We start from the raw sequence: 12886 nt of genomic DNA on the forward strand, positions 1-12886 counted from the left end.
TGCAGCTGATTGAACTAAAGAGCTCGACTCTGTGGGGGTCGAAGTTTGCAGAACTACGAACGCAGCTGGAATCCACAGCTGTGTGTGTTCATGGAGCTGCATTTTCACCTGCTGGACATCACTACCTGACAAGCTTAACTGTCTTTAGAACATTGCAGAGGCCTCATTGACAGTATTTGGCTCTACATATCTGTGTGAGCAGATTTTCTCTCACATGAAGAGTGTCCTTAGGCAGCCGTCTGAATGCTGGACACTCGGAGACCTGTGTCTCTGAGTGGGAGACCAGAGATCACATTAACATGTGTATCTCTGTATTAACCAACATGCCATATTGGCCCAGTTTATTTTTCTTATCATTATTGTGAGGAGACCATAAATAGCATTTGCAGTTCATTTGCTGTTATAGATTTCTTGTTATGGATAAAAAGTGTATTTTTTTTGTTTCAAAATAGCTGATAACTATTCGCTGATAGCTGCAAGTGTGACAGGTTGAAGGACTACTGCATATGCTGTTCAGTTAATACAAATTCATATCAGTTGATATGAGGACGAAAATAATGTAAATATGGTAAGAAAATGGTTAAGAGTTTATTATTTTTCATGTTATATTAATTGCTTTCATGTTACTTAAGAGAACTACAATCTATACATCAGTGATTGGCTAGTAAGCCTTTTCTGGGATCGATTAGTAGTGTCTCTATTCTCCACTAGAGGGCTTTCGCGCGTTCTCCTCACTGCAATAAACTACTGCATGAGAGACGCAAGTCATAATCACTCTCGTAATTCTTTCCCCCCTGTTTTCAGGGATGTAACACCAACATCTACGAACAAATATAGTTCTATAAAGTTGTTTTATATAGTGTGTGACTGTTAATATAAAGCATTATTAAATTTATTGCTAATACATCATATGGCACATTGACTTCTGAGAAAATTTTAGATGGCTTTTAGATAGTGTCAATAGGAAAATTGTACTTAGTAGTCAGTATAATCTTTTAATGATATAAGTTTGCATATGGTAGAATACTGCATGTAATCATTTGTGTTTAGAAGTATATAGTTGGTGGCATATTGAAAGAATGTCTGTAACATTCCAGGGTGTTCACACCCACATCCTAGGAGTATGGGAGAGGTCGTACCTTGTCTTATTGTTTTACGGTAGAATTAACGTAGCTATATCTGTCTTAGTCTAAGTGCCTTTTGGTTTGATGAACTGCTGAACTTCGAGACCAGCAGGTGTAGGGAAGTCATTTATGGGGTCACACTCTGACCCACCACACACACTACACACACCACACACACGTACAGCTCCACATTTCAATGTATGGAACAAACGCCCACTGAAGCATATAAATAAAGACCGGGGCAGTTTCTCAGTGCGAGTCTGTTCTGGAGACTGCCCTTGCTAGCAAGAAGTTCTGTGTGTTTCTCTTCTCTGAGTCTTTACTGAAGAAGTGTTTTAGAGTATATTTCTTAACAGATAGAAAGGTTGCCGACCCCTGATCTAGCCAAAACCAATCAATAAACAGCATCACTGTGCCTATCCTCAGCTATCGATATTATGACAAACCAATTCAAGGGACTCATCTAAGCTTTGCAATCCCATCTGTTAACACATACCCACTAGACATATAATACACCATGCATCCTTCTACTTGCCCATTCATCTAAGCATCCACCGATCTGCTCCAGCTCGGTAATCATACGAATAATAGCCCCTGTGTTGTTTCCATGGCAGTTATGAGATTGATGTTGTAATATTCAGAGAGTATGCTTTCATGTACGAGCACAATCTTCAATCATATTTAGGCATCCATGTTTGTGGTTTGGGACGTTCGTGGCTTACAGTAAACGTCTGAACAGAAACAGCTGTAAGGATATCTGGCACCTGTAACACACTAATTCCACTGGTACAGTTTTAAGACCTTTGCACTTCTTGAGGCCATCCTTCAGCAGAAAATTAGGTGTTACTACAATAAACACGCATGGTTTCACCTGAGGAATGCAAATCTTTTCTCCCAGGCTGAGGTGTGCCGAGAGATCTGCAACACCAAACTTCAGAGCTTGAAAAGCCAGTTATCAGGCTGTGAGTGTTGACTCGAGTCAGGTTTAATGAAAAAAAAAAAAGAATTAGAGCATCTTCATTTGGAGCAGAGCAGAGACAGTGCAAGGGGAAAATGTAAACATTTGGTTCAGTTAGTTGTCTGATAATTAATTTGTCAGCACCTCATCCAGAATTGCAGCACAAAATCCTCTAGTCAAACAAAATCCTCACAATTCTGCCAAGTTGCAGAGAGTGAAGCTTTGATCAGTGCATCTGAAAACTCTATCAAAAGAAGCAATAACTAAGACACATGAGACATGCACTTAGAAAAGAAAGAAAATATCTCCCTGTCATTGGCTTTCATTTGAAAATGAAATTAGAATGACAACATGTTAATATGCTTGCAAATTATTTTAATGGGTTGATAAACATTTGTGGAAGTGCCGATGTAGGGCAGGATGCTTCCTACACCTGTGGCATGCACTTGTGTTTCTGTAAATGAATTGCTTGGACGAAGCGTTTTCCACAGTTATTACAGGGGAATGGTTTTTCTCCTGTGTGAATACGCTGGTGCATTTTCAAGTTCCCTAAGTGAGAGAACCTTTTTCCACACTCATCACAGGGGAATGGTTTTTCTCCTGTGTGGGTGTATTGGTGTCTTTTCAAAGGACTTCGGTGAGTGAAGGTCTTTCCACACTCTTCACAGAGGAATGGTTTTTTTCCACTGTGCCCAAACTGATGCACCTGAAGATGAACTAACTGGGCAAAGCTCTGGCCACACTGATCACAAGAATAGGGTTTTTGTCCAGTGTGCAGACGCTGATGGACCTTCAAACTTAATAGTGTTTTGAACATTTTCCCACACTGCTCACAGAGGTATCGTTTGGTGTGAACTTTTGTGCGCAGATCCAGCTGTTCTTCAGTTGAATCTACCCCCTTCTTATGGTGAGGTCTTCTTTGCATTTTCCCGGTCTGTATATAAAGAGAAAGAAGAGATGGACAGAGTAACAACAATCTACAACCATTTGATCTGATAGACTTCCTCCTTACAAAGACTGAGGTGTTGTGAAAAAGTGGAAATGGGAAATTACTGAAGAGTTGTTGTGTCCTTCTTTCATAAACTCCTCCCGCCAGGTGAGGGATGAAAAACGTGTTTGTAGTCAGAAGATGTTTTGATGCAGTCAGCATGCTCATTACCCCAACAATATTTTGCATATTAATTATACATGTTTTTTACCCATTTATATGTAACTTAAACAGGCTATTTACAAGTAAGCAAAGTAATCCTGTTCACACGTCACCAAATGCATACACAAACCCACTATTCAACAACGGAAACTCTGTGCTTCCCCATCTGATTCCATAATTGGAGTCAGCAGGGAAACTGCAATTTTAGTGAAAGGTAAGTAAAAATATATCCTGGCTGTACCTGTAATGCCAAAAATGCTAAATTAACTGTTCCCCTGGCCCCTTTGGGAACATTTTTATGTCACTGTGAAGTTTACCTTTCACCTTCACATAAGATAAGATAAGATAAACCTTTATTAGTCCCACACATAGGAAATTTGTTTGTTCACAGCAGAAAGTGGACAGTAAAAAGTTAAGAGCAGCAAAGTCTACTCTTCATTCTATCAGAAACAGTTATCACAGCTCGTACATTTTCTTTTTACACATATATGTAAGCACTGAGCCAAATTTAGTAATGCCAACACATTAAAAGAACAACATTTGTCTCTTATGTATGATACATCTATATATACACTGTAACAGATACTTGTCTTTGAGTGAAGATTTAAGGTGATATAAATAAATAACTGCAACTTGAATCTTTACTGAAGCTCAGTATTTGACACAGAGTTCAAACTCACTGCTGTAATAACTAATAATGATTAATATAATAACTATAATATTGGCCATATTATAGTTACATTACCAAAGTGAGATGATTTTAGTCTCATGAACAACACTATCTAATTGTTATTTACTAGCTAATCTTAAAATGACTGTTCAGTACAGAAATGAAGCCCAACAATCATGTTTGTACAGTCCTGTGGTCTCAGCCTCAGATTCTTATCAAATCACACAGAGCTCATGTAGAAACAAATGTACAAAATATGTTCTCCTTCATTTCTGTCAAACAAAGCTGTATGAAACGTTTCCAAGCCTCGCACTTCCGGCCTTAACGGTCTTTGAGTACGCGGACCTTGAGGACCGTTAAGGCTGCGTACTTTAAAGCTGCAGACCCCGAATTGGGATACAGCCTTAACGTCGTTTTCCTTCGCTATTTAAATTCACAAGCACTACATAATCTCATAGTGCCACCTACCTGGCATTCCTCGGGATCAGCAGTTAATTTTCATGAGGCAATTTTAGGTGGGTTACACTTGGAATGCCATGTCTCTTCCTTATCTAATGTGTCACGTTAAAGTGACTTACCTCTGCCGCTGTGAGCATTTGGCTGCTGGTGTTACTCAGTGAATCAGCTCTGACAAACATAAAGATAATAAGTTTAGAGAAAAATTATCCAAATACTGCCTTAAAAACAACAATGATGTTAAGACTTCTCATCCAAGCACATAAATGAAAAACAACATATGTACCTTTAAAATTTAGCTTGAAAATATGATTAAATACTTTAAAGTAGCAATAAGAAAGATAATCAAGTTAGATACTACAAATTTACAGACATTCCGTCTCGTGTTTGTGCCTAGTTTTAAAGATAAACTGGACCTGAAACATGAATTCAATTGAAAATAACACAATTAAAAGGAAAAAAAAACACTGAATGTCCTTTGATTTACTAAAACTACCACTGACCACCAGTTTTTTTCTTACCCTTGGCATGTGAGGGACATTTGTTTTGGTCCTGCTTAATGCTTGCCTTCACTGAACTCTGAGAGATGTACCAATGGTTCCCATGGTATCCAAAGCTGACTCCACTTCATAAGGTTCCAGAAGTGAATTTAAAAATCAACACCAAGTATTTAATGAACCACAAATCCCAGCAGGATAACAACCACTGGTGTTTTTTCCTCCAAACTTTATTTATTCAAAGTCATAAACAAAACAAAATAATAACTAACAACGAAATCAAAAATGACATAAAAGAAATAAAACCCACTCAAACTCATTATTGAACAAAATCAGTTACATTTACATTTCATCTTGTCAGAATATAATACACACAGCATATTAAATTCAACAAGATGAAGGTGTTCATAGTGTATTTGTATTGAGTATTACATAAGATGTATGTAGTTTAAACTCAACTTAAACTCTAACAGATCAACAGATCATGCATTTATAACAGCTCTCCACACAGCCCTTTCTCTAGCATTTTATTTTCATTCATTTTCACTTTCATTAGCAGATGTAAAGAGGGTTTTTTTTATATATATATCTTATTAAAAGCCCCTCTGATATGTTATATATATCTATAAAAAAAAATCTGTCTCGCTCATGTCTGCAGTAGGCTCACTTAGCATAGGGGGTCTAGCCTCAGGACCCTTACTGGATACAGACATCCCAGGCGGGAATGAAACTTGCGATCCTCGGCTCCAAAGGCCTGTAGATATATATATAAAAAAAAACACCCAGCACGCCCCTGCGGGCGGTTTATCCTTCAAGCTCGGGTCCTCTAACAGAGGCCTGGGAGCTTGAGGGTCCTGCGCAGTATCTTAGCTGTTCCTAGGACTGCGCTCTTCTGGACAGAGATCTCTGATGTTGTTCCCGGGATCTGCTGGAGCCACTCGCCTAGCTTGGGAGTCACCGCACCTAGTGCTCCGATTACCATGGGGACCACTGTTACCTTCACCCTCCACATCCTCTCGAGCTCTTCTCTGAGCCCTTGGTATTTCTCCAGCTTCTCGTGTTCCTTCTTCCTGATATTGCTGTCATTCGGAACCGCTACATCGATCACTACAGCCGTCTTCTTCTGTTTGTCTACCACCATTATGTCCGGTTGGTTAGCCACCATCGTTTTGTCTGTCTGTATCTGGAAGTCTCACAGGATCTTTGCTTGGTCATTCTCCACCACCCTTGGGGGCATCTCCCATTTTGACCTTGGGACTTCCAGGTTATACTCGGCACAGATGTTCCTGTACACTATGCCGGTCACTTGGTTATGGCGTTCCATGTATGCCTTGCCTGCTAGCATCTTGCACCCTGCTGTTATGTGCTGGATTGTCTCTGGGGCATCTTTACACAGCCTGCACCTGGGGTCTTGCTTGGTGTGATAGACCCCAGCCTCTATGGATCTTGTACTCAGAGCTTGTTCTTGTGCTGCCATGATTAGTGCCTCTGTGCTGTCTTTCAGTCCAGCTTTGTCCAGCCACTGGTAGGATTTCTGGATATCAGCCACCTCCTCTATCTGCCGGTGGTACATACCGTGCAGGGGCCTGTCCTTCCATGATGGTTCCTCGTCTCCCTCCTCTTTCTTGGGTTTCTGCTGCCTGAGGTATTCACTGAGCACTCGGTCAGTTGGGGCCATCTTCCCAATGTATTCTTGGATGTTTGTTGTCTCATCCTGAACTGTGGTGCTGACACTCACCAGTCCCCGGCCCCCTTCCTTCCGCTTAGCGTACAGCCTCAGGGTGCTGGACTTGGGGTGAAACCCTCCATGCATGGTAAGGAGCTTTCTTGTCTTTATGTCAGTGGCTTCTATCTCCTCCTTTGGCCAGCCTATTACCCCAGCAGGGTACCTGATCACGGGCAGGGCGTACGTGTTGATGGCCCGGATCTTGTTCTTACCATTCAGCTGACTCCTCAGGACTTGCCTGACCCTCTGCAGGTACTTGGTGGTTGCAGCCTTTCCAACGGCCTCTTCATGGTTCCCAAGGTATTTATAAATCAGTCTCTAACACTGCAAGTTTACACTTAATGTAAAAGAGCTAGCGTCACAGCAAGAGAGTTACATGATGCTGATAGGACACTGAGGTGACTGTTTTTTTTAACTTCAGGCACAGAATCTTCTTTGGTTCAGTCTTTTTTTAAGACAGAATCATCCTAGTGAATGCACATCTCTATAGGGCAAACCTTAAAACTGTAACCTAACACAAAATACATTTCAGTGACGACCACATTTATTTAATTCCATATACATGTAAAAACCATCAGCACATATCTCCACCCTTTCTGCATACATTGAGAATCTGAAACATGGAAAACTGCACCAAGACCCAGTGCAGAAAAGAGTAGGCTTCACAGATAAGACAATGATTAAATCAGACACAGTATAAACCGAGGACCTGGAGTGGAAGTGGATTGCTAGGTGTCATGCAGGTGCACGGCAACTGTGGGCAGGCTAAAGCAGCTTAAATAACACACCCTATAGACAACTGCATAGAGACATCAGTTGTTGTGTGAATGGCAGCTTATAACAACCAATGTCTTTTAGTTTTGAAAAAATGTATACACATCATACACATGCTGTAGTGTAGTGATGAATATATCATGGCTATCCTCCTGGCACTTAACAGCGTACACTATATTACAGGTACAGAGTAATATAGTACTGTGACTGTTTGTGCCGGGGGACCTCATCCTTGTGAAAGGTACAGAGACACGGTGTTTAGAGAAAATGTGCCTTAGCTGTTCCAATACTCCTGACACATAAGCATCACTGAGTGTTTTCACTTAGGCAGCAGTTGTCCTTCTTTCTTGCATGGGCTGGAGTTTTCTTTAGGTGCCTTTCCAGCTTTGACACATGTCCAGCTGGGATAGCCTCCATTATCATTAATGGAGCTCCAGTGGAGAGCGTGCAGTCCTTCAAGTATCTCGGTGTCAACATCTCCTCAGACCTGACATGGTCTGCCCACATTCAGGTCCAGACCAAAAAGGCTAGGCAGTGCCTGTACAACCTACGACAACTGAGGAAGTTCAGGGTCTCTCCAGTGATCCTCAGGACTTTCTATACAGGTGCTGTGGAGAGATGTGAGAGATTTTGAAGGACCCATCCCATCTGTTGCTGGGATGGGACGGGTGCCCCCCACCCCCCTATTATCCTTAAGTGACTGAGACAGGACTCATTATCATATTCAAATCAAATCAAATCAAATCACTTTTATTGTCACATCACATGTGCAGGCACACTGGCACAGCACATGCGAGTGAAATTCTTGTGTGCGAGCCCCACAAGCAACAGAGATGTGCAAACACAACAACACAAACGAGCAAAATACAAGAATGGCCAACCTGAAACTAATAAATATATGTACAATATATAATAGTGTATGCATTTCTGGATGTGTATACTAAATATTTTCCTACGAGTGTGTGTGTGTGTGTGTGTGTGTGTGTGTGTGTGTGTGTGTGTGTGTGTGTGTGTGTGTGTGTATACACATTTTTACAAATTAAATAGTAAAAATAAATAAATAAATAATAAAAATAATAAAATATATAAAATATACAGAGTTGAATATGTGCAAAACAAGTGGCATTTATATACAGTGTGTAGTGCAGTGCATATATTCTCATATCATCCTGATTCTTCTGGCCTCGCTATAGCACATGACATTTTAACACCCTTCCCACACAATGTGCACAAGATGTAATTTTCCATATTGTTTTATTTTATTTTATTTCTATTTATATAATGTACATAACTCACCCACTTGCAACACATAATGTCCTCTTTGTATATACTCATTCACTGTATATAAAGTTCTGTCTTTCTCTTTTTTTCGTTGCACAGTCGAGGAGTGTATCAGGTCACATTTCACTGTGTGTTATACCTGTATAGCCATGCACGTGACAAATAAAGAATCTTGAATCACATTTACTCTGGGCCTTCTTGATGTGATGTTCTTCTGCTTCCCTGGCCACTGTGTCTGTAGGGATGGTGTTCACTCTATGTTGCAGCGTCCTGGTGACACCCAGTATATGCTTCAGTGGATGAAGAGAGTCAAACATTAAATTCTGATCTGTATGCGTAGGTTTACGGTACACATCAACTTTTAAATGTCCCAGATTACTGATGAAAATCTCAGCCAGATGAACAGAATCAACCTTTTAGGAGTGTGGATAAAAGTTTGTTAGGTTGCCAGCTGTGCCACGTTTTGATCTAGTTGCCAAACCTGGAAACCTACAATCCATCAGCCCAAGTGTTTCCTGTATAATCTGTTTATACAGAATAAATATTACAGAAAGAAGTATTTTCTGTTCATCAGAACATTTTGTCTCATCAAAATATTATTTGTCAGAAAAATGAAATAAATCCAATGAGTGAAATGGTCTAAAAATTATTTTAGACCATTTTAAATTCATCCATTTGCTTCAGCTTATCCTTTTCAGGGTTGCGGGGGGCACTGGAGCCTATCCCAGCTATCTTAGGGCAAGAGGCAGGGTACACCCTGGACAGGTTGCCAGTCTGTCGCAGGGCTACCACACAGAGACAAACAACCATCCGTACTCACATTCACTCATGGATTCACACTTATGGGCAATTTAGATTTTTCAATTGACCTATCCCCTCTAACTGCATGTCTTTGGACGGTGGGAGGAAGCCGGAGTACCCGGAGAGAACCCACACAAACATGGGGAGAACATGCAAACTCCACACAGAAAGATCCCGGCTTGATAGTGGAATTGAACTCAGGACCTTCTTGCAGGTAACTGTGCTACCCCATTTTAAATCACACTAAAATACTATTAGTGTATTTGAGTGCATTGCTGACCACTATTAATCATGTGCTTCATAACATGAGCCAAGGTGTGAAAAAAAGTGTGGGTCATTATCACCAGAGGTTTTGGGTGAAACCAGTGGCACCAGTGTCTGGCAGCCTCGCCTCTGTCAGTGCGCCCCAGAGTGGCTGTGGCTGCAATGTAGCTGCCATCACCAGTGTGTGAATGTGTGTGTAGATGACTGGATGTGTAAAGCGCTTTGGGGTCTTTAGGGACTAGTAAAGCACTATACAAATACAGGCCATTTACCATTTATATGAAAAAAGTGTGATGATCCTCTGCTCTCCATTACATTATTTAAATACAGTTCTTACAATATCATGTAAGAACACGTGATGATCATTCTCATTGAGTGGTAAATGGCCTGTATTTATACAGCGCTTTACTAGTCCCTAAGGACCCCAAAGCGCTTTACATATCCAGTCATCCACCCATTCACACACACATTCACACACTGGTGATGGCAAGCTACATTGTAGCCACAGCCACCCTGGGGCGCACTGACAGAGGCGAGGCTGCCGGACACTGGCGCCACCGGGCCCTCTGACCATTGTGAATCTACACAATACTAGATTTAAATACATTAAATAGAAACAAAGAATAGTGCTGCGGAAACGACACACTCTTCACTAATCGGGATAATTTCAGAGTTTTCTTCAAAGTTTTCTTCTTTATCAATGAGTGATACACGTTTTTATTAAACATTTGAACATAATACAAGACAAACTCTCGTACAGGATATAAAGTCGGAGAGCTACATGTTTTGAAATACACGCAGACATACCAAGACATTTTTGACAGTTTCATGCTCCCAATTTTGTGGAAACAGTTTGGAGATGACCCCTTCCTGTTCCAACATGACTGTGCAGCAGCGCACAAAGAAGGGTCTAGAAAGACATGTATGAGCGAGTTTGGTATAGAAGAACTTGACCAGTCTACAGGGAGTGCAGAATTATTAGGCAAGTTGTATTTTTGAGGAATAATTTTATTATTGAACAACATCCATGTTCTCAATGAACCCAAAAAACTCATTAATATCAAAGCTGAATGTTTGTGGAAGTAGTTTTTAGTTTGTTTTTAGTTTTAGCTATTTTAGGGGGATATCTGTGTGTGCAGGTGACTATTACTGTGCATAATTATTAGGCAACTTAACAAAAAACAAATATATACCCATTTCAATTATTTATTTTTACCAGTGAAACCAATATAACATCTCCACATTCACAAATATACATTTCTGACATTCAAAAACAAAACAAAAACAAATCAGCGACCAATATAGCCACCTTTCTTTGCAAGGACACTCAAAAGCCTGCCATCCATGGATTCTGTCAGTGTTTTGATCTGTTCACCATCAACATTGCGTGCAGCAGCAACCACAGCCTCCCAGACACTGTTCAGAGAGTTGTACTGTTTTCCCTCCTTGTAAATCTCACATTTGATGATGGACCACAGGTTCTCAATGGGGTTCAGATCAGGTGAACAAGGAGGCCATGTCATTAGTTTTTCTTCTTTTATACCCTTTCTTGCCAGCCACGCTGTGGAGTACTTGGACGCGTGTGATGGAGCATTGTCCTGCATGAAAATCATGTTTTTCTTGAAGGATGCAGACTTCTTCCTGTACCACTGCTTGAAGAAGGTGTCTTCCAGAAACTGGCAGTAGGACTGGGAGTTGAGCTTGACTCCATCCTCAACCCGAAAAGGCCCCACAAGCTCATCTTTGATGATACCAGCCCAAACCAGTACTCCACCTCCACCTTGCTGGCGTCTGAGTCGGACTGGAGCTCTCTGCCCTTTACCAATCCAGCCACGGGCCCATCCATCTGGCCCATCAAGACTCACTCTCATTTCATCAGTCCATAAAACCTTAGAAAAATCAGTCTTGAGATATTTCTTGGCCCAGTCTTGACGTTTCAGCTTGTGTGTCTTGTTCAGTGGTGGTCGTCTTTCAGCCTTTCTTACCTTGGCCATGTCTCTGACATCACAAGGTGTGCAATAGCACACCTTGTGCTTTTGGGCACTCCAGTGATGTTGCAGCTCTGAAATATGGCCAAACTGGTGGCAAGTGGCATCTTGGCAGCTGCATGCTTGACTTTTCTCAGTTCATTGGCAGTTATTTTGCGCCTTGGTTTTTCCACACGCTTCTTGCGACCCTGTTGACTATTTTGAATGAAACGCTTGATTGTTCGATGATCACGCTTCAGAAGCTTTGCAATTTTGAGACTGCTGCATCCCTCTGCAAGATATCCCACTATTTTTGACTTTTCTGAGCCTGTCAAGTCCTTCTTTTGACCCATTTTGCCAAAGGAAAGGACGTTGCCTAATAATTATGCACACCTGATATAGGGTGTTGATGTCATTAGACCACACCCCTTCTCATTACAGAGATGCACATCACCTAATATGTTTAATTGGTAGTAGGCTTTCAAGCCTATACAGCTTGGAGTAAGACAACATGCATGAAGAGGATGATGTGGACAAAATACTCATTTGCCTAATAATTCTGCACTCCCTGTAAAATTGGGGTTCATAAAAATCCAAATGAACTCCCTTTGTGTAGTACATTCATATATAAATTTTTTAAGTACTAACCCCTGACAGTTTGCAAGCAGATCAAGCAGAATTTTTGGAGGTTGTTTATGATTATTTATTTAAAGTGATTAAGAAACATTCATAGAGTTCTTTATCTACACAAACACTGTATAGTACAAGAGGTTCTAGGTGGTATTTATCTTACTTAATGTTACATTAGGAGTTGCTGTAGCTCAAGAGGGAGAGCAGGTCACTTTGGTCAACAGCTACAGAAATACATTTTACTTTGGCTTTGATCCACTTTCAAGGAAATAAACATTCCATAAAATTTTTTCCTGTCATTACAGAACCTCAGTGACAATTTGCAGGATAAAATTTGTAGAGTAATTTTGAAATTTCAAGTTTGACCTGATGATGGCAGTGTTTTTTCACTTCTACACTGTCACCGTTACAAAAAAGTGCTTAACTCAAAAGAATCAACCATGTTGTGTGTACAAAAAACAGACAATGTTGCAAATAATTAATTTTAAATTATCTTTAGGTGCTTGTTATTAATAGCCTGTCACAAAACAGATCATTTGTTCTTAATTCTTTAAATTAATCTACAAAAATTCAAAATGTAACACAGTT

The 12886-nt window shown here is 40.5% G+C and overlaps 2 protein-coding genes across 2 annotated transcripts in view; one reads left to right on the forward strand and one right to left on the reverse strand.

Moving 5' to 3' along the window:
• Positions 1-12886, forward strand: part of LOC146676476 (protein NLRC3-like) — a 455324-nt gene that overhangs the window by 137729 nt on the left and 304709 nt on the right. The window lies entirely within an intron of this gene.
• LOC146676478 (uncharacterized) overlaps positions 2510-12886 on the reverse strand; it is an 81950-nt gene continuing 71573 nt past the window's right edge. Inside the window, exon 3 of the mRNA XM_085400823.1 lies at positions 2510-2879. Coding sequence (XP_085256949.1) covers positions 2510-2879 — 370 coding nt within the window. The remainder of the gene's footprint in view (positions 2880-12886) is intronic.

This window comes from Rhamphochromis longiceps, linkage group LG3 (assembly GCF_057381845.1).
Source record: "Rhamphochromis longiceps isolate RC_006_pf linkage group LG3, R_longiceps_female_GT1.1, whole genome shotgun sequence".
Classification (NCBI taxonomy): Eukaryota; Metazoa; Chordata; class Actinopteri; order Cichliformes; family Cichlidae; genus Rhamphochromis; species Rhamphochromis longiceps.